At 40.4% G+C, this 26,884-nt stretch overlaps 1 protein-coding gene across 1 annotated transcript in view; it reads left to right on the plus strand.

The window, feature by feature from the left end:
* The window catches only part of sema6bb (sema domain, transmembrane domain (TM), and cytoplasmic domain, (semaphorin) 6Bb), a 257,488-nt gene that overhangs the window by 87,174 nt on the left and 143,430 nt on the right, over positions 1-26,884 (plus strand). Inside the window, exons 2-3 of the mRNA XM_060846599.1 lie at positions 5,012-5,074; positions 18,568-18,669. Of these exons, the coding sequence (XP_060702582.1) occupies positions 5,057-5,074; positions 18,568-18,669 (120 nt within the window). The 5' untranslated portion in view covers positions 5,012-5,056. The remainder of the gene's footprint in view (positions 1-5,011; positions 5,075-18,567; positions 18,670-26,884) is intronic.

Raw genomic sequence — 26,884 nt, forward strand, 5'->3', positions numbered from 1 at the left:
AGTTTTCCATTGGTGATGGCTGCTCATGTGACTATCTATTATACATTGCTTTCAGATTGAAGGTAAATAGGGGAAATGTTTTAAAGCTACAAACTAAAAGACCAGTAGAATTATTCTTTCAAATATCACAAATTGATGACTGAGTAAATAAAATTGAGATGCCAGGCCAGACGATTTGTTGCAACTGTATGATGTGGAAGCTAGTCTGTATTGAGTGTTGGTTGTTTGATGAACTCTGGCTTAGAGCTGATGAGCTGGACTGTGGATTTTGAAAACTGTAAACACATCAGGGAGGGGAAGAGTGACCTGAACAGTGTTTCCAGAGGCAGTCACACCCCTTAGCTTAACTACCTTAAATTTGGTCAGTGTTCAGGGACAGGAGGGTGTGACTACAAGCGAGGCAGGTAGAGGGTTTCAGAAGGTAGTGCTGAAGGAACCTCAGTCCTTGAGTTTGTCTAACAGATTTGAGATTCTCCTTGCTTCCTGTGTGGACAACAGTGAGGGCTATCAGGAGGATGAGCAACCTACCTTCTCCCCGTGGTACAGAGAACCATTCAAGAAAGGGGAGAAAAGAGAAATGCAATTGTACTTGAGGAGAGTATAGTCAGGGAATAGACACAATTCTCTGTGGCCAGGATTGAGAATACCAAAGCCTGTGGTGCCTACCTGTTGCCCAGGTTCAGGATGTCTCATCTGAGCTGCAGAGGAACTTGGAGTGGGAAGGGAAAGATCCAGTTGTCATGGTCCATGTAGGTATCAATAATACGATGGAAAGAGCTTCTAGTGAGGAAATATGAACAGCTAGGGATTAAATTTAAAAACACCATCAAAAAGATAATAACCTCTGGATTACTACCTGAGCCACAGGCAAATTGGCACAGAGTCAACAAGATGAAAGAGGTAAACACATGGCTGAAAGATTGGTGCGGGAGAAACGCGTTCCAATTCAAGGGACATTGGCACCAGCACTTGGGGAAGAAGGAAGCTGTGGGTTCAGTTGCATGGAAAATTATGGACAAAGGTAAAGTGGGAGGGGTCACAGGAGAGGTTATTCCCAGGATAAATAAAAGGACAAAGAGTAAGGAAAGGATCAGGAATCTAATTTCAGGCACAGCAGATAAGGGGACGGCTATGAGAAGAGGTGGTCAATTCAGAACTGAGGGTATTGTATTTAAATGCATGCAATATAGGAAACAAGATAAATGTCGCACAGGTTAAAATTGACGGATACAATGTTGTGGGTATCACAGAGACATGGCTGCAAGGGGATCGGGGTGGGAATGAACTATCCAATGATCCTATCAATAGGACAGATAGATGGGCAGAAGGCTAGTGACTACTTGAGTTCGACAAGGGTCAGTTATGGAGATCACAACTATTCCCATTATACATTAATAAGCTGGACGAAGGAACTGAGTGTATTGTTGTAGCATTGAGGAAGTGGGGAGGCTGCAGAAGATGTTGGACAGTGGACAAAGAAGTATCAGATGGAATACAAAGAAAACAATCCCAACATAACATTTTCCATAGCTCCCATTGTCCTCGGAAATCTCCTCTCCCCGCCTCTGTAGCATAATCCAAATACCTTGTAACGAGAAGATCAAGAAACAATATCGCAGATGCATCTTAACTGGTGTTTTCCCCAGTCCCTTCCTCTTAGGTTATGTGTCTTGGTTAATAAAGAGAAGTATCCTATTATCCTTCTTAATTACATTAACAACCTGCTCTGTTATATTCAGGGAATGTTGAACATGCACACTCCAATGTCCTTTGGTCACGTTACACTTCTCAACTTGCCATCATTTATTGTGCATTCCCTTGTCTGGGTTTCTTTTCTTAAAATGATACCTTCCTGCAACCTTTCTCACAATCAACTACATGATTATTTTTTGTATTATCACTTCATCATACCCTTTTACTTAAGTTTAAGTGACTAGTATCTCCTAGAAAAACAATGGGCCCTATGCTGGGCCCTGCAGAATCCCAAATGGAAGTAACCTTCCAGTCACAGAACCATTCCTTACCATCTCTAACGAAGAGTTGCTAGACCCAAAATATTTACTCTGTTTTCTCTCCACAGATGCTGGCAGATCTGCTGAGTTTCGCCTGCAATTTTTCTTTTAATTTCAGATTTCCAGCATCCGCAATTATTGGTTTTGCTAACCTGCCACTGAGTCAGTTTTTGATCAATTTGCCACTATCCTTGGATGTTATAAGCATGTACATTTCTGACTTATCTTCCATAAGGTTTGGTAAAGTTTGATAAGCGTTTGATTAGGTTACTCACAATAAGCTGTTGCACAAAATATGGAGGCATGGGATTGAGGGCGATTTAGCAGCTTGAACGGGAATTAGCAAGCTGAAAGAAGACAGAGGGTGGTGGTTGATGGGAAATATTCATCCTGGAGTTCAGTTACTAGTGGGATACCGCAAGGGTCTGTTTTGGGTCCACTGTTGTTTGTCAGTATTAAAAATGACCTGGATGAGGGAATAGAAGGATGGGTTAGTAAATTTGTGGATGACTCAGGTCGGTAGAATTGTGGATCATGACAAAGGATGTTGTAGGTTACAGAGAGACCTAGATAAGTTGCAGAGCTGGTCTGAGAAGTGGCAAGTGGAGTTTAATGCGGAAAAGTGTGAGGTGATTCACTTTGGAAGGAATAACAGGAATGCAGAGTTCTGGGCTAAGGGTAAGATTCTTGGTAGTGTAGATGAGCAGAGAGATCACGATGTCCTGGTACATGGATCCTTGCAAGTTGCCACCCAGGTTGATAGGGTTGTGAAGAAGGTATAAGATGTGTTAGCATTTATTGGTAAAGGGATTGAGTTTCGAAACTATGAGATCATACTGCAGCTCTACAAAACTCTGGTGTGGCCACATTTGAAGTATTGCATGTGGTCTTGGTCACCGCATCAGAGGGAGGATGTGGAAACTTTGGAAAGGGTTCAGAGTTGACTTACTAGGATGTTGCCTGATATGGAGGGAAGGTCTTTCAAAGAAAGGCCAAAGGACTTGAGGCTGTTTTCCTGAGAGAGAAGAAAGTTGAGAGGTGACTTAATTGAGACGTATAAGATAATCAGAGGGTTGGATAGGGTGGATAGTGAGAGCCTTTTTCCTCATAAGGCGATGGTTAGCATGAGGGGACATAGCTTTAAATTGAGGGATGATGGATGTAGGACAGATGTCAGAGGTAGTTTCTTTACTCAGAGAGTAGTAGGTGTGGAATGCACTGCCTGTAACAGTAGTAGACTCACCAACTTCAAGGGCATTTAAATGATCATGGGATAGGCATATGGACGAGAATGGAATACTGTAGATTAGATGGGCAGCAAATTGGTTCCACAGGTCAGTGCAGCATCAATGGCCGAAGGGCCTGTACTCTGTTGTAATGTTTTATGTTCTATATGGGGAACAGTGAAAGAAAAGAAAACAAGTGCCGAAAATTATTGACACAAGTCATGAACTAAAAAGATAGTGACCTTGAGATGGATGGGGAGTCGAAGACTTGGATTTCGTAAAGGAGATGAACCAGAGAGAGTTTCAGGAATATGATGAAGAGCTGATGAAGAGTTTGTGCACGAAATGTCGACTCTCCTGCTCCTTGGATGCTGCTGGACTGGCTGTGCTTTTCCAGCACCACACATTTTGATGATTAAGTGACATCTTTGGTTGATTTGTTTCTTATTTTGTTTGGTTCTTCAATGATGGTGGAATCTGCGTGGTGCTTGGAGAAGGATGAACATGTGACAGTTATACTTTGCTATGTCACTGCTCTCCCTTCCTACCCTGACCCACACCATCTGATGATGGAATTTATGGCATTAATTAACAGGTTGCTCTCAATACAAAGTACTCCGTGTGAATCTGTTTAGTCTTGCAACAGAATTCAGGATTTCTTCCAATTGTAAAACTGATAACGATGTGTCAGTTAACACTTTTTTAGAGAAAAAGGAGTTGATGAATAATGAATCAGAAGTGAGATAAAGATTATGGAGATACCTGGTGATTTTAAATGTCAGGAATGGAACATAAGGTTTCCCATCCTGTTAGGACCAGGAAAGTGCCAAGAGAGAAACCTTCTAGCTTAAGAAGTACAAATGTAGGTTGGAAGATTACTGTCCAAATTTGCTTTCTTAATAGCTGGAGACAAGGCAACTAACAGGTTGCAGAAACCAGCCTCTTTGGGAGGTAAATGAATTGTTTGCAATCTGTGATAGGAACACTTGATTCTGACACTAGAGGTTTCCAGGGGAAGACAATCATTGAGATCTCACTGACTGATCCCTCTCAGTATATTGAGTCTAAACTATTAGCTGTAAAGTGAAAACAAAATAAATCAATAAATTACTTCATGCATGGTTCTTGTTAACAAAGCAATTTGATGGTTCATCGTTCCCGGTTATCCATTGTTTCTGAGATATCAAGTTCAGATTAGGAAGTACATTTTCAGGCAGTTTTATTGCCATAATGTACTTGACTCAGGAATGGAAGTATTTTTTTTCCCCTCTGAACTGATATCTATTATCTTGGTGGATAAGTTAAATCATAAAATTATGTTTAAAAAGATGGTGTTTGTTGCACCAAGTCTATGTATTCCATAAAGCATTTGCAAGCTAATTCTTTACAAATAAATATATCCAACCCAACTGCCAACTCATCTATTCATTCCATTACCCAGCTTGCTTATATGCTCAATTGATCATATGTAAAAAGGAAAGTTCTGCGAGATTCATCGAATGCTTCAAAACATGAAATCTACTTTGGTTCAATAAAACCTAGAGAACTAATGTTTCTTTTCATTGGTTATGCTTTTTTTATTCCCTTGAGATTTATGTAACCTACATTTCATTATGGAATCTTTGCTAACAAAACATGTTACTTTGCCAGTTTGTAGAAAGATGGTTGCTTTGTAAAAATGAGGATTCAAAGTAATCATGATCTTTTTGCAGATTTCAAGGAAGACTTTTCAATTTGCCCTGCTTTTTAACCTGTAGTTCTCTTTTTCCACAGAGGCTGACCTGGCGATCGAATCAACATGACATTGACATCTGCAGAATGAAAGGCAAAAATGAGGTACACCTGCAAACAAATTGGCAGATTTTAAGTTCAGCAACTGTGTCACTCTGCGCCTGAGGGGCAGTACCTTCCATTTTTATTATCACTGAATTATTTTGTCAAACATGATTTATTAGCTGTCCATGTAATTGGTTTTGCAATTAATTATTTCTAGTTCACTGATCAAAACAGAGGCATCTCAAAATTCAGGGAAATTCAATGATCTAATTCTATTACACATATCCCCGGTCTGACTGCCCTCACACTGAGTCCTGGTTGTGAACTAAACTTGCATATCAATTGGTTCTTCCCAGTTCCTACACAATGTGTTGAGTTCAAATAAAGCCTGAGAGTATTGTTTGGAGTAATAGGATGTTGCTCTGGGTCAGATTATGATATGTTTAACAGCATTAACATCTCTATGAAATGGTCATCTTTCTCCTCCTTGTCATCTTTACTGACTAACAAAACTGGATGCTATGGCAGTAGTATTGCTGAAAAGTGAGTTATGTCGCCAAACCACTTCATCAGGTCAAACACAAAAATGGCAGATTACATGCGATCACAGTTTATGTTAAGGAGTTATACAAATTGTTGTGATTTACAATTAGGCATTATTGTGGTTGTCCTGCGTGCAACACAAAATACTTAGACAACACTTTTCTCCTTGTTGCAATATTTAAAGCAGATTAGGTCCAGATATAAACAGGCAACTTGGATATGCTGTGCGAATAGCCATTTTTGGTGATCAACATGAAAAAATGCAAAAGCAAAATATTTGCAAGTGCTAGCAAACTGAAATTAATACCAAGGTTGCTGGAATTGCTGAGCAGAACAGGGACATCCATGAGAAGGGAAAAGTCACTGAAGTTAATGTTTCAGATGTCATGGCCCTATGTTGGAATTAGAAGATGTTCCAGAAGAACATCTTATCTGGAAACACATATGTCAAGTCTCAATGATTATTTCCCTGCAAAATGTGTTCTGCTTTTCAGAGTGCTTGTAGTTTAATGACAATAAGTGTCAGGTTTAAAAGCTTACAAGATATTGTCCAAAGCTTCGTGTTTGAAAATTAAGGTGAGTGCCAAGTGCAGCTGAGTTTATCCAAGGATTCAAGATGAAGTCTTCAATGGCAGTGTGAGGTGATGAGTTTTAAGAGGGGAAAAAAGGATTGGGGATGTACATCAAATGAAACCTACAGATGTATGTCAAATTGACAGATGTGCTTTATTGTGATTTAAAGTTTGTCTTGTCAAGTTCTCATAGTTAGAGATTTTAAAAAACTGCAGATGCTGTAGTCCATCATAGATAAGCAGGAGGCTGGAAGAATACAGCAAGCCAGGCAGCATCAGGATTGAGAGAAGTCAATGGTTCGGGTGTAACCCTTCTTGGGGTTACACCAGAAATGTTGACAGCTCCACCTTGTCTACCATGTCAAGTTCTCTTAGCAAGGTAGAAGTAAAAAGGAAACTCGAGTAGAATTTTATTTACATAAAGAATTTGAATTTTAAAGAATAATAAATTAAAAGGATATGTTATCAAAGAAGGTTATTGGATCAACCGGTACAAACAGATTTTACAGATAAGATTAGTTCCTGAAATAGGAAGCAGTTGAGTGGTGAATGGAATTAAGGTCGGCCAAAATGTTTATATTTGTTGGGTTCCACATTCTTGATGTTTCTGAAAATAATATTCTTTTATGCAATCATTGGGTTCATGATTCTCACTGTACTACACAAATTCAGATGAATATGAAGGAAAGGCAAGCAAAGAGGCTGCCTTTGCATCAATGGCTCAACCTCAGTGTTCCTCCATGCTCATAAGCCTGGCTTCTTGTACATAACAGTGGATGGACCATCACAGAAAGATCTTCCAAAGTCCCTGTTGTACACAGCAATTCAGTGACTAGTGCAAAATCAGATGGTCGGTGTACCAGTTTGTTCATCCCGCTTTTGTGACCTTTTCTCTTCAGTTGTTCTAGCAGAAAAGGGTGGACTAAAGCAGACCATATGGAAATGCAACAAAACCTGGACAATGTCAAAGCTGACAAGTAAAAATAAAATTCATACCATAAAACTGCCAGGTTCTAATCATCTTCAGTAAGATTGAACCTAACAATCATCTTTTAATAGTCAATGATATGACCATTACAGAAACCCACATTATCAACATGCTAGGAGTTACTGTTGACCAGAAGTTGAACTTACCTAATTATGGAAACACTATGGCTACAAGAGCAAGTCAGAAACTGTGAATCATGCAAAATGTAACTCACCTCCCAACTCCCCAAAGTCTGTCTACCATCTGCAAGGCACAAGTCAGGAATGCGATGGAATACTTCTCACTTTCCTAGATGAATGCAGCTCCAAAAACACTGGAGAAGCTTGACACCATCCAGATGTCACAGGTGCTTGATTGGCACTGCATCCACAAACGTTTACTTCCTCCATTACCACCCCACAGTAGCAGCAATGTGTCCTGTCTTAAAGATACACTGCAGAAATTCAAGTCTGATTCAGAGACAAAACTCACAACCACAACAGTCTTTAAGGACAAAAGGATATCATTTACAAGCTCCCCTCCAAGCTTCTCACATTCTGACTTGGAAACATAACATTGTTTCTTCACTGTCATTGGGTCAAAACCCTAGAATTCCCTCCCTAACAGCATTGTGAATGTATCTACACCAAACAGACTACAACAGTTCAAGAAGGCAGTGTCAAGATTAGAGTGATGTTGGAAAAGTACAGCAGGTCAGGCAACATCCGAGGAGCAGGAAAATCAATGTTTTGGACAAAAGCCCTTCATCAAGAATCCAGACTCTGATCTCCAGAATCTGCAGTACTCACTTTCACCTAGTTCAAGAAGGCAGCTTACCACTATCTTCTCAGGGTCAATCAGTGATGGACAATAAATGTGAGCCCAAGCAGTGACACTCACATCCAGTAAATAAATAAAATCATGATTTGGAGACGCTGGTGTCCAACATGTTTTTGAACATGGTCATTCTAAAAGATGAGAGACTTAACAAACAATCCAGATCTTTTTCAATATATAATTTCAGTTACATCACACTATAAACCCTTGTTATAAATTCTGTGTCTCACAATCTTATTCTCCACAGTCACCTGATGAAGGAGCAGCGCTCTGAAAGCTAGTGCTTCCAAATAAACCAGGACTATAACCTGGTGTTATGTGATTTCTAATTAAATATTAAATCTAGCTTTGTACTTTTGTCTAATGGATGAAAATAGAACAAGGAAAACTCAATGAATGGCTTCCTTTTGAGGGGAAATAAAACAGTTCTTAGCCTCTTTAAAATTTAGCTTTTCACTGTCTCTAACAAATGAGTGAGTAGTTTTTCAGCCTGCAATTAATAATGCAAAGCTTGACAAGTCTAACAAAGGATCACAGGCTCAGTTGCAGAGATGGAATACCTCTTCAGGAAATTACTTTAAAAGATTTTAAATAAAACATTTTGAACAGTTAGAAATCCTGCCAGGAAAATAAGGTGTTCTGCTCAGGTTTCTTTCTTAGCACTCATTTAAGAACAAATATACTGGAGAATTCGACTCACCGTTGTCCATGTGAGATCACAAACAAATAGCACTAGTGGGTTTTTGACCATGATAGCATTACAATTGTGCCTTTGCTCATTTAATAGCCATCTCTTGGTAAGGTCATTGAATAAGAATCAGGAACTGGAGGCTTGACAGTTTTAAAATCTCATTCTATCCAAGAGAGACCGAAGCTAGCTCCGACTGAGATTGACCGTGGGTGTCTGAGTTTGGATAGTTCAGTACCACCCTAGAGATTTCGTTCATTATTCCTCTTGCAGAGACCTTAAATTCCTGTAAACAATGAACCTTATTAGTACTTTTCAAGCGCATTTCACATTGAAATGTCATGATGAGGTTTTACATAATTAATTGTTATGTAGTCAAACAAAATAATCAGCTTTCCTCGGCATTGTCCCACAAGGAGCAACGGAATGAAAAGTGAATTAATCTGTTTTAAGATGATAAGAGGAAGAAATATGAACTAGGGCCAATAGCCTGCTGTGCCTCTTATACTCCACCTCACATGTACACTTGGAGTGACTAGAGGAATGGGAAGATGTGTGTAAAGTACGACACCTTTCACAATGTCCCTGTGTAACATTGGAGATTCAGCATAGTTGCATGAACTGACAGCCTGGAGGGATTCACTTTCAAACGTAATTGCTATCAACAAAGCCTTGCATAAACAGGGTTTTGAACAATATTTAATAAATTTTTTTACAGCATGGATGTAGGAAAGGCCATTGAAGCCATAAAGACTGTTTCTTTCATACCTCTCATGCGCTCAAGAATCAGTTAATCTTTGTGTAATTACAACTTGCTCTCCTCCAAATTCTTAAAAAGGTAAAGTTGCCATAGTCTTAGCAGAGCTGAAAATGTGTTGCTGGAAAAGCGCAGCAGGTCAGGCAGCATCCAAGGAACAGGCGATTCGACGTTTCGGGCATAAGCCCTTCTTCAGGAATGAGGAGAGTGTGCCAGGCAGGCTAAGATAAAAGGTAGGGAGGAGGGACTTGGGGGAGGGGCGATGGAGATGCGATAGGTTGAAGGAGATCAAGGTGAGGGTGATAGGCTGGAGTGGGGTTGGGGCGGAGAGGTCAGGAAGAAGATTGCAGGTTAGGAAGGCGGTTTTAACCTGCAATCTTCTTCCTGACCTCTCCACCCCCACCCCACCTCGGTCTATCACCCTCACCTTGACCTCCTTCCACCTATCGCATCTCCATCGCCTCCCCCAAGTCCCTCCTCCCTACCTTTTATCTTAGCCTGCTGGACACACTTTCCTCATTCCTGAAGAAGGGCTTATGCCCGAAACATCGAATCTCCTGTTCCTTGGATGCTGCCTGACCTGCTGCGCTTTTCCAGCAACACATTTTCAGCTCTGATCTCCAGCATCTGCAGACCTCACTTTCTCCTCGAAGATAGTCTTACCTGACCATAGGGTTGCTTCTCATTAGAGAGAGACAACTGGTGATGCATTAATCTGAAGGCTGCCATGACTCAGCTGGGAGGAGGGATTGGGAAGGAAATTCCATTGTGTTAATTTCAGCTGACGTGGGAAATGAACCCATGCAGGTGGCATCACATTGCCTTGCAAACCAGCCACCCAGTCAACTGAGCTAACCAAACTCCAGCAAATTCTTTAAACACCAAGTTATAATAGAGGGCCATTTCAACATTCCTGCTACTGAGCCAGAATCCTCTACAGATATCAAGATCACTGCAATAAACACTTCTTCACAACACAGTTCCAGCAACATGGAACATAGTCAGTTCATTTGGAATACTTGGCGACCTCCCATGTATTATTTCTCTCTGTAACTTCCAATTCAGTTTCCAACTCACATCTTGCAGACATACAGTGACAGCACCAATACTTTTAATAACCATTTGTCGATCTATGCCCTGAAGGTAGAAAGGACTTCCAAAATCTAGCACCTGTGATGTTTGTATAGACCTATATCTTTTCCCTCTATATTATCTAGTTCTGGGTAAATTCTTTGAAAGCAAATAATCTGCAAAAATTGGTGTGTTTCAGATTTTCACAAGCCCTTGTGTTTTGATTTTACTCACATCTAAAATGTTTACGTCTTACCACCTTTTTAAGATGGATATTGTGTCTTCACCCAGTGAATGAAACTCAAGTCTGTTCTATCATGAATTAGAACCCCAAGTACTGAAATTGTCCTTCTCATGTATCTTTTGTGACAGAAAGTAATATGATAGTATGATAACACTTGACTGTACTTTTGATTTCAATGATAGCCTAGACGAGATTGAAGAATTGAGGAGTTAACAGATTAGAAGGTGCAGATTCAGTGAAGAGGAGTTGGGTTTTGGGAATTCTTTGAAGTTGAACTACCGTTGCAGAATGATTCATTTTTGCTCTGTGGACCTGATCTCTGAATTGAAGGACATAATTTTGACCCTTCTTTATTCCCTTTGTCTATAGCTTGCCTTAGTGAAAGTCCATTGTTTGATTCTCTGGTTAAAAACAGAAGCAATCACTATTGCTAACCAAATCACTCTTCATCTTTTTTACATTTGGAACTCGTGAGCAAAACCTAAATGAGGGAGATAATATTCAACATTAGAAATTCACCAGAAATTGTACCTAAAAAAGGTGCCTTGATAGGATGTGTAAATCCTGAAAGCAGTAAAAGACTTTTAAAGTTCCTGAATTATAGATAGCACTAAATGCCAGAGACCTTTAGGGCATGCATGTAACTTGTTTCTCTGTACTGTATTTCTACCCAGATAAAATGTTCTACAAGCTATTTTTCCTCCCTTTTGTCTGTCATTTGCTTGATAGTGGTGGTTTTATTCTACTAAATATGAAGAACAATCCCCTCCTCGACTTTTGGAATGACAGCCATGAAAAATAAATGGAAAAAGTAATTGAAATATAATAGCTGAGAATTAATGTATTTTTTGCTCTGAGGTGATGAAGTAGCATTTTTGAACAGATGCAGAGACGTCTATTTTTGTACAAATTTACAAGCTGCTTGGCTCCAAAGGATGCTGATTGCAGCAGAACAATTCAGTGAAAGCAATCTGAGACAAGAGGATCCTGACTGGGATCGGTTATGTACCAACCTCTCATTGAGCAGAATGACATTAGCATGCATCAGATCACAAATGTATTTTTTTTTAATTCTAATATGCTGGAGTTTTGTTCCAGAGTCCCCCTGGAGCCCTCTAGAATTTCACCCGATTAGCAATTCTTCCTGTGAAGGCCTAGACACTGAACACAGTGAGCTACTTAACTAAAGAAAGCTATCATAGGCAGGCAGCTATCATAGACATTTCCTTCATGTTTGACTGATGTTTCCTGTCCTGAACTAAGAAATGCTCAAGTCAATCATAAGACTTGCTGAGAACAACAAACTTAACCAAATTATGGAATAAACCTGGAAATCTCCCCCCTGCAGTCCACTGAGCTGATTCACAAAAGCATTTTGGTTCCCCAATGACTCAGTAACTCCAGTTGCTGAGCAGTTGACCTGTAAAGACTGGCAAGTGTGGCTTTGCCAGATATATCTCCCCAGTCTCTGCATCTGTGCTAGTTTACAACTCCACTCTATCCTCCCTGTTCCTACCTGAAAGGTAAACCAGCTTCTCTGAGGATGACAGTCAAAATGAAGAGGGTACAATGTAGCTAACATCCACAACCAGCAGCCACTAAAACCTGGACACTTTTCTTTCATTGTCATCCAACTGACACTGACATGATGCCCCCTGTCAAAGGTGTCATCTATTGAAGGACATTAGGGGGCGATAGGAGGTTGTTGCTGGTGCACTTGACCAATATTTAATGTTCAATCAGCTCCACTAAGAAAATGGTAATTGGGTCAGTATCATATTCCTGCTGGTGGGAACTTGCTGTGTGCAAATAAGTTGCCTCGTATCTTATGTTACCACAGTGATTTAACTTTAGAAGTGCTTCATTGGTTGTAAAGAGTTTTGAGGTTATGAATGATACCACGTAAATGCAGGGGGCAGGGGTTTGGCTGTTTCTTTCTCATTCCTCAGACTTCGGGGGTATTTCTATAGGCAGGGCTAGAGACGTCAGTGATATGGACTGGATCGGTTACAAAAGCGAGACAGGTTGAACATTGAGGCTGAATGAGGACTCAGTCACACATCAAAGTTGTTGAGGTTTGGATTAGCTGTAATCAGGCCCAGTTGGGCAGAAAACCTGGGGGAGTAAAATGTTGTCAGGAGAGAGATTTCAAAAAAGACATAAGGGGCAATTTCTTTACACAGAGGGTGGTTCGCATGTGGAATGAACTTCCTGAGGAAGTGGTGGATGCAGGTACAGCTACAACATTTAAAAGACACTTAAGTAAGTACATGAATAGGAAATGTTTGGAAGGATATCGTCCAGGAGCAGACAGTGGGATTAATTTGGTTTGGGATTTTGCTCAGTATGGTCTGGTTGGACTGGAGGGTTTGTTTCCATACTGTATTGATTCAGCAGACAAGCATTCAGGCAGACAAGCCACTTAGAAATTTGCTTGACCAGTGAGATTGAATGAATTGGATAGGACTCTTGATGCAGAACTACTGTTAAAGATACCTCGCTTTGGAGCCTTTAACCAACCAATCTAATGACCATAATAGAACCATGTAGCACAAAAAAGAGAGCATTTATCCCATTGTGATTGTGCAAGAAGTGAGTAATACCCCTTCTCATAACTATTATTGGGAGGAAGAAAGCCATTATTTATGTTTCGTTTTACTTTTGATTTTACAGTACCCCTCACTTGACCGCAAACCAAATATTTCTAGCAAATCTTGGTTATAATTCTGTTGCAAACTGTGGAAAGGTGTTGAGTGTTCAACAGTTTTCTTTTAATATAAGAACACCTCATTATTGGCCTAAGTGGGAATGATAAGGCAGGTTTCAATTCAACATGTGAGCTCATGAATGTAAATTGACACGTCAGTACTGAGAGTGTGGTATATGGTCAAAGATGCTGATCCTCACTTGAGGCATCAAACAGAAGCTGAGGGCAGGGCTTCATCAATTTCTTCCAGTGTTCTAAATAAACTGAAATGTACCTTGTGTTTATATTGCCCCCAACAATGTGTTATGACCTCAAAAAGTGCTTTACAGCTGTATAAGCTCCTTTTGAGGTGTAGGGGTGGGATAGTGGATAGGTGTGCGCTCAGTGGATTGAAAATTCTCTTTCCATGCAGTAATACACAATGACTAGTCACAGTTGTAATATAGAAACTGATTTTCCCTCATGCAAACGTTAACATGATAAGGACCAGATCATCCATTTTAGTAACATTGATGGAGTGATGACATTGGTCAGGATACATCCCCTGCTTGTCAAAGTGGTGCCATGGTGTTAGATTTAGCTGAGAAGGCAAACAGTACCTCGGTTTAATGTCTAATCTGAAAGAGTGTGAGACCGTGCCATAGTGTCAGCTGAGATTGATGCACTCAAATCTCTGAGGTGGGGCAGGGAGTCACAACCTTATGGTTCAGAAGCAACTATCCATGCCTCCTCAGTTGGAATGAGTGACATACAAAACAATAACTGATAACCATCCATCTGAACTATGGCTGAACTCATTAGTGTTCCAAGAATATACAGTAATTTAAAGTCAAAGATTATGGGCAAGAAGGGCAGGAAGTTCACTTGGCTTTGTGGCCAACATCAATCCCATACTCATGAAAAACAAAGCAAGTGGTCAGCCGCCATTGTTATTCTTCTTTAGCTGTGTGCAAAATAGATGCTGTGTTTGTCTGTAGCAGAGTGGCTGCATTTCAAAGTGATTCATTTCATGTGAAACTCTTTGGAATGTCTTGAAAGCTGTGATAAGATATAGAAGCTTTGAAGCAAGTTCTTTGTTCCATCTTCTTGTGTCTTGTCCATCCATCAGACTTCAACGAAAGCTTAGCTCTAAGAATCACAATTACCAACAGTTTTCCCCCTATCACCGGGCATTTGAAAGACAAACTGTCAAGGCATCTTATTGCAGAGTGGCTTAAAATCTGTCTTCCTATTGGGCCTCCTTTTCTATTGATTTTTGGATGACGGTGAGAGCTGGAATAATTGTTACTGTCAGTTACTAGATCTCACAACATATTATACCTTGTTATTTTTGTGAGTTTGCTGGAGTACTAGATTCCAATGTTATATACACATGACCTTGAATTATATTGGTGGGAGACATATACACTCGTGATTCTACTGATTCCCTCTGTCACTTCAACAGTTTCTAGTTTCTTGACCCTAACCATTTATTTTTCATAACAGATATCCAATTTGACTATATTTCTGTCCCCTACAAGGATGACCTGAGCTAGCTCTCCCTTTCTTCCTTAAAACATGGCCAAACCTGTCATCATCTACCAACCTTCTCTGTCAGAATAAATTTGTTCTCACATTGAACAACTTCTTCAACTCGGCATGTTCCTCCCAATAAATGGGCACTTGCATGGGTCCTAGCTACGTTTATCTCTCTCTAGGATATGTGGAACATTCTACCATCCATTTATAGCCTTCCATCACTTCATTCGCCAGTGCACTGAAGACTGTATCAATGACATTTACAGCTCTCACCTTGAACTGAAATATTTCATGAACTTCCTTCCAGTTCCTATCCTTCCCTTGCCTTCACATGGTTCATCTCCAACACTTCCCTTCCCTCCTTTGATTTTACTATTTCCAATTCTGGGGCTAGGACTATTCACAAACATTCACTATGAGCTCACTGACTCCCAGAACCATCTCGACTACACTTCCTCAAATTCTGCTTCTTGTGAGGACTACATTATTGCTGTTTCTCTCTGTGTCTGTGGGTCAAAATCCTGGAATTCCCTCCATATGGGCATTGTGAGTCAACCTAGAACACATGGGCTGCCATGTTTCAAGAAGGCATATTACCACCACCAAAGGCAACTAGACACAGGTAATGTTGGATGCTGCCTGAATTGCTGTGCTCTTCCAGCACCACTAGTCCAGAAACAGGTAATGAATGCAGGCCCAGTCAATGATGCCTACATCCCACGAGTGAATAAAACGAATGCCATATGTGTCACTTCCTCCTCCTTTATTTCTCACCATCTCTGGCCCAAAACATTCCTTCCAGGTTTAATGATGAAAGTACAGGGAGAGTAAATAAGAAGGAAAAATTGGATTGTAGAAGCAGAGTAAACAAGCAGATAATAAGAGGTTTTATATCTTTGAAAGCAGAGAAATCAGCAGGCATTATATTCCAGATTAGCAAGAGAAGCAAGGGAGCAAATAACAGAAGCTCCCACCATCATTTTCTAAATCCTCTCTTTTAGAAGTGGGGAGAATAGGAGCACTGTTATCCTTGTACCATTGCTTATAAAAGGATGAAGGGATAGACCAAGTGATTAAAAGGACCATTACTCTAACCCTGGGATGAGCAAATCTTTGGATGAAAGTGTAAAGGACATTTAGGAGAGGACAGATTCATCAAGTATAATAGACAAGGAGTCGGTAAGGAAAGGCCACATCTAACTAACCTGATGAGATTAGTTGGAGGTAACAAGTAGGATTTGTTCAGGTAGCTACTTGATGTGGGTCTCACATGACAGACTAGTCAGAGAAGTAACAGCCCGTAGGATTCAAGGGCAAATAGTAAACCTGGCTCAATGGCAGGAAGCAATGGGTTATGTTTGACAGATCCTTCTGGAATTTGAAGACCCTTCAGTGTGGTTCTGTAGGACTCAGAACTAGATCCCTTGGTTTTCAAGGTTTCAATCAATTTAAGTTAAAATTCAAGGGGTATGATTAACAAATCTGCCTCTATAGAATCTTGGAAGATGGCTACTAATGCAACCACTATTTCTAGGGCCACTTTCTTAAGTACACTGAGATATAGATTATCAGGTCCTGGGGAATCATCAGCTTTTAATCCCATCAATTTCCCCAACACCATTTCCCTAATTATACTGATTCCCTCCAGTCCCTCCCTCACATTAACAACTGGTAATGGGTTTGACGTGAGGAAGAAAATCTAGACTGGAAGAAGATATTGATGAACTGATGTTAAGATATTAATGAGCAGGAAAAGTGGCAAATGAAATTTAAACTTGAGAAGATTGAGGTCATCCATTTTGGGAGGGCATACAATGTAAGGTAGCACTTCATAAATGATCAGATATAGAGAGGAGTAAAGGAACAGAAGGATGTCTGTCCAGAGAGAGGAAAGGAACAGCAAGCAGAACTGGACAAACCACTAATTATGTCAGGTTAGGGGTCTTTCCTATAGTTCTGGTCTTCACATTGCAGGAAGTTGTGTTCGCACTAGAGAGGATAGAGAGATTTATAAGAATGTTTCTACAAAAGGAGAATTCTGACTCTGAGGCTGCAACAGACAGGGCTGTAGGGAGAATTAACAGGGATTTATAAAATTATGAAGAAGCTAGATAAGAATGGATACAAAATAATGGTCAGAAAGCAAGGTCCAAAAATGTAAATAATTCTCAGGAAGATTAGAGGGGAATAGAGGATAAATATTTTCATCTAACTGTTAGTCTGAGATCTGGGACTCACTATCTGAAAGGATGGTAGAGGCAGAAATTTAAAAAGGAATTTGATATGCACTTGAAATGCTATAATCCAAATGGCTACGGAGCTAAAGCTGTAAGGTGGAGTTAGGCTGGACAGCTTATTATAGCCAACAGCAATTGTGTTCATGGTCTCTTGAGCATCTCCACTTATCATAGTTCTACCAATGGCAGCTGTGCCTTCAAGTGCCAAATCCTGAACTCTAAATTTCCCTTCTTGAACCTCTCTGTATCATAACCTATCTTTCCACTTTTAAGGTATTCCTGAAAACTCATCTTTCTGACTAAAATTTTGTTCCATTTGTGCTGTTATCTCCTGATCTGGATCATTGTTAAAATTATGTTTGGTATTGCCCCTCTAAATTGCCTTGGAATGTTTTACAAAATGAAAGGTGCCACATAAATACCAGTTGTTGCTTATGTGCTTGAGTCAAGAGTGTGTTGTTGGAAAAGCACAACAGGTCAGACAGCATCCGAGGAGCAGGAGAATCGACGTTTCAGGTATAAGCCTTTCATCAGGGCTTATGCCCAAAACATCGATTCTGCTGCTTCTCGGATGCTGCCTGACGTGTTGTGCTTTTCCAGCAACACACTCTCGACTCTGATCTCCAGCATCTGCAGTCCTCACTTTCTCCCGGTTATGTGCTTGACAGTGATAACAGCTATATATAATTTAACACACGGGACTCTTTTTTTGTGTTGTGTTGTCAAATGCATGATAGTAAATAAGTGCCATGTTTGTACTCTTCCCAATGGCTTTTCTAGTTGAATTCAATGGAAATAAAATTGTGTTTAAACAATATTAACTTGCTAATTTTTTTTTGTGCAAGTGCTCCATCTCTCTCCCCACATTTAAGTCACTCCTTAATTCTGAACTCTTTAGCCAAGCCTTTGGGCATCTTTGGTTCAATATCAATTTGTCATCTTCACTTTGTGAAATACTGGGACTTTTAAAAAATATGTTAAAGGTGTTCCATAAGTCCAATTTTCACACCTTGTCATTGTATTTTATATACTATACAGAGCTGTTTAATGCCTGGATGTGTAAAATCAAAACAAAATGTGGACAGTTTGTACCCAGCACCATTAATCATCTTATTCTAAAGTTTTTAGTGGATTAGACAAACAATTTTCACAGACAGTGTAAATCTTCTGTTCTAGCTCTAGATGAGCCAACTGCTAATGTTTGAGTAGATTTGTTACTGTAAGATTTGTGCTTGTTTCAGCTTTAAGCCATGATCCCAAAACAAATAACAGAAACAGTTTTCATGAAGCAACTAGCATCATGAAAGTATATTTTATATTCTCTTTCATTAATGAAAATTACCCAACAAAAGAAATCATAAATGTGGATTGTTTAGAAGGAGTTGTAATTGGTAATTTTGTTCTCTTTTCAGGCAGAATGTCGGAACTTTATCAAAGTACTTCTGAAGAGGAATAGCAGCACGCTCTTCATATGCGGAACCAATGCTTATAATCCAGTGTGTGCAAATTACACAGTGAGTGACTGTTGCCTCCTGTAATTTTCCTGCATGTGCTTGCTATACTCATTAGTCCTCGTCTCCTTTACAGCCTACACAACACAAGACGCCAGCTACCTAATGAGCCAGGGTTGTCAACTGAGGGATATTGACCCTGGCAGCCTATACAAGGCTTGGCAGCTCTACAGGACTTGTAACATTTTGGCAAATTAACTCAGGGGACGGAGCGGAAATAATCCTGCTGTAGTGCTTTATCTCTAGATGTATATTTAGACCAAAAGGAATCACAAAAATTTCAGGACAGAAGGAGGCCATTTTGATCATTGTACCTGCAGTAATACCTGTGAAATAAGTTGAATAGGACAGGATTTAGCAGGACTGATCATAAATCTAAATCTTTACTCCACACAGGTTTGCAGGAAAACCACTCACTTGAGTACCAGACTGGATTTTACCAGATCTATTGAGATGAGTTGAGACTTGTGTAGCTTGGCAAGATGGTAGCAGAAAGCATTGTGGGTGAACCCTGATGTTTCTTCCAAAGACTGAAGTGTATCATCAATGGTGAGAAAACCGTTTGGCCACCTACCGGTTGTGCCATTAGGTACTCAAGAAAAGCCACTTGCTGCCCCTGGCATTTTACCACAAAGCTTGGTGGCATCCCAACAGATTGCCACATAGGCCCTTTCATTATGGCTGCTGCATGTTGTACATAGTGGTCCACAACACATACTGGCCACATTTGTAGCCACCAGAGACACTGCTTGAAGGTTCACCATTGCCAGCCGCCTGGGCCTACCTGCCAGAGCCAACTCATTAAAAGCAGCCTACCTTGTTATCAAGGGCAGTGTACCCTGGAGGCTTTCCACCTTTCAGCTGAAGGACTGGCCACTTTCAATGACGGTGCTAAGGATTCTGTCAGCATGGTGGCTCAGTGGTTAGAACTGCTGCCTCACAGCACCAGGGACCTGGTTTCGATTCCAAACTCGGGCAACTGCCTGTGTGGTGTTTGCATGTTCTCAGGTTTCCTCCAGGTGCTCAGGTTTCTTCACACCGTCCAAAGGTGTGCAGATTAGGTAAATTGACCATGCAAATTGGCCCATAGTGTCCAGGGATGTTGAGGACTAGGTGGGTTAACCATGGGAAATATGGTATGAGATAGAATAGAGGGCAATGGTTCTGAGTGGAATGTTCTTTGGAGGGTCTGTGCAGGGTCGATGGGTCAAATGGCCTGCTTCCACACTCTAGGGGTTCTATGATTCTGTCGAGTTGATGGCCAGCAGATTTGGGAGATAGGCTGCTGTCCCCAGTTAGATGGCAGTGGGGAACTAGCCTGTTAATTGACTGCCTCCAATTGTTGCACTGGGATACTGCCTGTAGCTGGGGCTGACTCGTCAGCTTTTGGTGCTGATAGTGGGGACTATTCAATTCCCTGAAAACGTGCCGCCAACAGTTATTGCATTGCTATAGCCTCCAGAGGTTTGGGCCAAAAGCTGCAAATGTGATTTTTGTAAGTCAAATTTTTGTGACTGCCACAGAAATGATGGGCCAAATGGCCTCCTTTTGTGCTATAAACATCTATGAACAGTTATATATTGTAGGTAAAGGAACAACACAAAGTAGAAATGATGTCAAGTAGAGGAAAAGTGTGTAATAAAGCCTTTGGTTAAACTAGTGTTCCGAAAGCCTGGACTGGAGATGGTCTTGTTTCTGTTTAGTTTCACAAGGGTGGACGTTTAATTGTGGAGCTTGTTTCTCACACGTGTGTAGCACCTAATGAAATCTGTCAAGTTGTTCCGACCGTGGACTTCAAATCTTTGTTACTTGTCAAAACCTGTTACCGATTCACTGACCAGAGAAAGTAATTGTTCATTGTTTACCCTTTCAAACTCTTTCAAGGATTTTGAGCCAGTCCCGCATTGATCAATAATGTGCTTCATTCCCAAGCACAAAAGAAAATCTGTGCATCTGACAGTGTCATATGTTTTCCTACAGCAGTGAAGAGTAACCTCCACTAACAGACAAGCTAGCTTTAAAACGTTGACCCAGTTCAAATTTACTGCTGCTTTCCCTGGTTTTCATGCTTACCAGCAGAGCGAATGCAAGCCAATTAGGAGCTGAGTTATCTTCCTATTCCTGCAACCCCTATTAAAATTATGGAACTGACAGAATTATATATAAAACGTTCCTAGTTGTCCTATATTTACTCGATCGACCATTTTGTGAGTCGACATTTTCAAGATGTTAACCACAAGGAGACAAAACCAGTAAGAATGTGTGAGGACTTCATATGCTAGGGTCAGCTTAATGATAACTCCATTCTTCGCTTTGATATTTTACTCTGCAAAAAGAAAATGAATTATTGATAACAAAAATATTTGCTGTTGAGAATTCTTATTTTTTTCCAGATTTCATGTCTCCTGACTTCTTTCATGTGGCCTGTCTCCTTCCATTTTAGTTCTATATCCCTTTATGTGAAAGGGTCTGACATTTCTACTTTGTGATGAGCAGACCTTTCCACACGACAAGAATGGAATTGATCTGTCCCCTGTAACCTTTCCAGCACATGCTTTTCTTTTTGCACTCGGCAAAAATAAAATCTATAATCCATGCAACACACCAGTTTATTCAAACTTCAGCTCGCTGGAAGAATTTTGGAAAGCTCAAGGGCTTTTGCCACAATTTTACCTGATTTGAGTTTCACTGAAACTTGACTTTGTTATTGTACATTTGTGTGCCCTCAGATACAATTAAGTAGGTGTTTATATTATTTGATGAGACTGTATTTGATATGTGGGTATCAAATTCTGATTACTGCTCAATTCTGCATTTTCTTCGATACCTCCCATCCCTTACAAGCTTCTAAAAATAGCTCAGAATGATTGTCGATGGGGTTGTACTTTTTATAAATGAGGAAGGAATTTAAAGAGATTGTGAAGTAACTTAATGAACCATCCACGTAAACGCTTCATCTGCTGATACAACAATACAGAAATGCAGGCAAATATTAATTTACTGTAGTCATATAACCATAAGTCACTTAGACCTGAAGTGATTGAGGCTCTATGTCAGACACTAGGACTTAAAACCTTGCACATATTCCTCATGTGTTCTATTTTTCACCCTCATCTTCGAGAATAGTAGTAACGTGTAAGCTGAGCTAGTTCAGTGCACTCCTGACTGGTGTCCCCCATTCCACTCTCTATAAACATCCTAAACACAGCTGTCTGTGCTTCCACCAAGTCTCTACTGCTCAGGGACCTACAGTGGCTCCTGTTCAAGCAATCTCTTTCCTGTTTTCAAATCTCTCCATGGTCTCTCCACTCTCTATGCCTACGATCTCCACAACCCAACAAGACATTTGCACATGTTTAATTGAGGCATCTTACACGTTCCAATTATAATTCCTTCACCATTGGTGGCCATGCCTTCGGCTGCCTCTAGGCTCAAAGCTCAAGGGTTCCCTCCCTGTACCTCTCTACATGCAAACATTAATCTACAAGTTATACAGAGCTGAGGTGGTGAAGACTGATAGCAGTGTGATCAAGTGGGAGCTGAAAATCCATCCCAAATGCCTGGAGATTTTCAGAAAAATGTTTGAACACTGCCTTTTGGAGTGCTCCATTGTCAAATCAATACTTTTTAGGATTTATTGAGATTAATGTATCTGATTTAGATGTAGTGCTGGAATGATAAAATATGATAATGATACCCTCTCAGGTTTCACAAGTTGACACCTTGCTTAAAATGAGCATTGATATATTACTACAGTTCTTTGAGAGGCAGACCATTAGGGAGTGGGCTCAGGTTGCCTGGTCATCATTCAGGCTATCAGTGTAGACTGGGCAAAGTGCATCATCGTAAAAGCATGTTACTGCTAAAGTTATTCCAATATATTCCACAGAATTAAATGTCCAGGTAGTGGTCGTTGGCGGTAATAGATTATTAAACCTTGACATTCAGAGGCATTACCATCATTATCAACATCCCGGGGCTTAACATTGACCAGAAATTGAACTGGACTAGCCATATAAATACAATAGTTACAAGAGCAAGTCAGAGGCTAGGAATCCCACAGTATGTAATTAACCTCCTGACTCCCAAAGCATGTCCACCATCTACAAGGAACTAAAATAAAACAAAAAACTACAGATGCTGGAGATCTGAAACAGATCTGGTGAAACTCAGCAGGTCCAGTAGCATTTGTGGGGAGAAAGCACAGTCAGCCATTTCCAGTCTGGTGACCTGTCATTGGACTTGAAATGGTAACTCTGCTTTCTCTCCATAGATGCTGCCAGACTTGCTGACTTTTGCCAGCAATTTTTTTTTTGGCTGTGATGGAATACTCCCCACTGGTCTGAATGAGTGCAGCTCCAACAACACTCAAGTAGCTTGACACCATCTAGGACAAAGCAGCCGACTTAGTTGGCGCCACATCCTCAAAAATCCACTCTGCCCAGTACTGACATTCAGTAGCAGCAGTGCATTGCATCTCTGACATGGAAATTTACCAAAGATCCTTAGAAAGCACTTTCTTAACCCACAAGTCCACTTCCATCTAGAAGGACAAGGGTAGCAGACACGTGTGGACACCTCCACCTTCTCAAGGGCAATTAGAACTGGGCAATAAATGCTGGGTTAGCCAATGGGACTCTCGTTCCCCAGGTGAATAAAGAAAAGTTGGTGGTATGTGTGTCTGTGTGTCTGGATGTGTGTGTGTGTTTATGAGACAGAGAGAGAGGGAAAACTCAAGTCAGAAAAATAAATTAGCCAAGTCATGGCAATGATTAAATGCAGCTTCTACGCTCCTAAAGAAAGGATTCTGTTGCTTTAATTTGTTTAATTGACCGTAACCTGAGCAAATTCCACAGTGTGAAAAATTCTGGGAGTTAAAATTTTATAAACACAGTTAATTATAATTTAGGATTCCTTCCACTTCTTTTGAACTGAATCTAGATTTCAATGAAGAAAAAAAAATGCAAGAATAAAGAAACCCTTGTTCCCATCCTAAAGAACGGCTGATTAGGACAGGATTCACCAGTTGTGTTTATACTAGAATGTGACAAGTATTTACCTAATCAGGTAACGGGTGCTGGCAGACCTGAGGATTACATTTCCTGTAGACTTTCAGAAAACACAAAGGCCTTGTCTATCATTCAGTTTTGCAAGAAACTGAAAAGGGAGTGAGGTAAGGAGGAGTATTGGTAGTTACTGTCTGTGCATAAAAAACAGAGGAGTCAGAAAATTATAGTCAGCATACCAAGACAATTGATACCACAACTCTGTTAACAGTCACCCATCATGTCACTCTCCTAGCCGCCTCAACATCACTGCCACTCTTACAGCTGTTTCCCCCTTATCATCCTTCTATGGAGATTTTCTTATTGTAAGACTGACCATCACAAACCTGGACTTCAAATTATCTTTTGCTGTCATATCTTCCTTCAGAGGATATTGATTTGCAGTTAAATGTTCATCCCTCCCAACACAAGATGCAGTTTGCAAGCTTTTAAAGTCAAAGCTTGATGTCAGCAATATTTGCTCGCTCTCTTTCTCTTTTCAATCTTGACGGTATTCTGCTGTTTTGGCCCTAGTGTTTCAGCGAAAACTCTCATCATAATGTACACATGAACTAATTACTGCAAGCCTGCCTCTCTGTTCTTCCTGATGATACACAGCATACTCCTGTGTAGTTCATTTCAAAACAGACTGTATGCAGCCTGAGAATCATATGGTCATAAGAATGACGAAGATAGTCCCTTCACAATCTACACAGAGGATTGTTTTAATTGGCATTCAACCTCTATATAGACCCATGACTTTGTTTTATTAATTCATAGGATGTGGGTGTCACGAGCAAAGCCAGCATTTATTGCTGGTCCCTAATTGCTATTAAGGAGATTAGATTTGACTCCCTACAAAGTGGAAACAGGCCCCTTGGCCCAGCAAGTCCTCACCAACCCTCCGAAGGGGGTAACCCACCCAGACCTATTTCCTCTGACTAACATACCTAACCTATGGGCAGTTTAACATGGCCAATTCACCTGAACTGCACATCTTTGGACTGTGGGAGGGAACAGGAGCACCCGGAGGAAAGCCACGCAGACCCACGGAGAATGTGCAAACTCCACACAGACAATCGCCCGAGGCTGGAATCGAACCTGGGAACCTGGTGCTGTGAGGCATCAGTGCTTACCACTGAGCCACCATGCTGCCCTAAATGGGGATGAACCTTCTTATTGTCAACTGTGCCACATTAGAAGGCCATAAGACCATAAGACATAGGAGTGGAAGTAAGGCTATTCGGCCCATCGAGTCCACTCTGCCATTCAATCATGGCTGATGGGCATTTCAACTCCACTTACCAACATTCTCCCCGTAGCCCTTAATTCCTTGTGACATCAAGAATTTATCAATCTCTCCCTTGAAGACATTTAGCGTCCCGGCCTCCACTGCACTCAGCGGCAATGAATTCCACAGGCCCACCACTCTCTGGCTGAAGAAATGTTTCCGCATTTCTGTTCTGAATTGACCCCCTCTAATTCTAAGGCTGTGTCCATGGGCCTTAGTCTCCTCACCTAACAGAAACAATTTCCTAGTGTCCACCCTTTCCAAGCCATGTATTACCTTGTAAGTTTCTATTAAATCTCCCCTTAATCTTCTAAACTCCAATGAATATAATCCCAGGATCCTCAGCCTCAGTTGGCTCTTAAGGCACTTAAGAGCCAACTAAATTGTTGTGGGATTGAAGTCAAAACTAGCCTAGACCGGACAGGAAAGACAGATTTCCTTCTGAGAAGATTATTAGTGACCAATATGGTTTTTGCCAACAATTCAACATCACATAGTCACCATTGTTGATATTGATTACGAAAACTGAAGTTTTCAGCTTAATTTAATGAATTAGATTTATGTTCCCTTGCTGAAAAGTCCAGATTTGAACTCTTGTTCCTGCATAATTTGTCTTGATCTCTAGATTAGTCATCTCATAATTGTGTTACTTTTCCAAACTTCCTTTGTGTTTTGGCCTCCCTATCATCAGACAGTTGCAAATTGCAGGACTTTTCTTGGGTAGAAAGAAGAATTGAATCTGAGCTGTGAAGTCAGTTCTCAGAAGTTTCCCAGAAATGAAAAGTCCTCCAGTTCCAAATCCAAATTATCAACTGAATTGAGTCATTGGATAGTTGAAAAATGCATGAAGAAAGAGTAGTTCATAAAGTAAATGAGTATTTGTTTTAACTCTCTCACATTATGAATGGAATTGGAATATATGCCTTCAAGATAACATTGAGACATTTGCATGACAGAAAATGTAAACCTTATTTCATGGTTCAAAACATTAGTCAAGGCTGAAATCAAATACTAAATGATCTGTAGAAATGCATAATGATAAATAATTTCCTATTCCTTCCAACGTACTGTCATTGAACAAGGTGACAGATTAGCAACTAGCTCCACAATTATATTTGTAAAATACTGGAATCTTTGCTCGTTCTCTTTCAGTTATTCAGTGACACAGTTAAACTGATAGTCTACCAAGCAATGTGTCGAAGCATTAATTTTGGGTTCTGAAGTCAATCCCACTACAGAAGCAATGAATGGGAATGATTCGGGGCCAGTTCCGGTCCAGGACCACGACATATGGGATCATTCTATGCATGTGCATATGTACTGCTTTGTTCCTACAAACCAAATTAATAACCAACCCACAGTCTGTCTCCCTGTTCCCGCCTGACTTTAAATTTCCCTTTAAGTAATGACATCTCCTTTAAAGTGGCTCATTCCAAAGATGTAATTTTCATCTGCATTGGAAGATGCTTTTGGGGAAAATAACAATTATGGTTTTGGAGAGTGTTTAATTCCTCCTTCAAAATGTGAGAGGAACAATACAATAGCATTTATTTCAACCCCTCGGCTGTCACTAAACTTAATTCTGGAATTAAAAGCTGTAGTTCAGAAAGCAAAGTGGGAAAAATTGTGCAAGTCTGTTTGGGTCTTTTGATAGCAAAATTAAATAACGACTTTATACTTCAGGAAATTAATGTTAGATTACAATCAGAATGTTGTAGGGATAAGGCCAACAGGTTATAACACTGAAGCTAAGTTTTTATGAATTATCAAAGTACCAGGTAACAGAAGAAAGGAGCAGAGATATTGGCTATACAAGGGAAATGGCCATCACATAGAGCTAGTAATGGTTTCCATGCCGGTTATTCTCTAAACTCCATGTTGG

The sequence above is a fragment of the Hemiscyllium ocellatum genome, chromosome 28 (genome assembly GCF_020745735.1).
Source record: "Hemiscyllium ocellatum isolate sHemOce1 chromosome 28, sHemOce1.pat.X.cur, whole genome shotgun sequence".
Classification (NCBI taxonomy): domain Eukaryota; kingdom Metazoa; phylum Chordata; class Chondrichthyes; order Orectolobiformes; family Hemiscylliidae; genus Hemiscyllium; species Hemiscyllium ocellatum.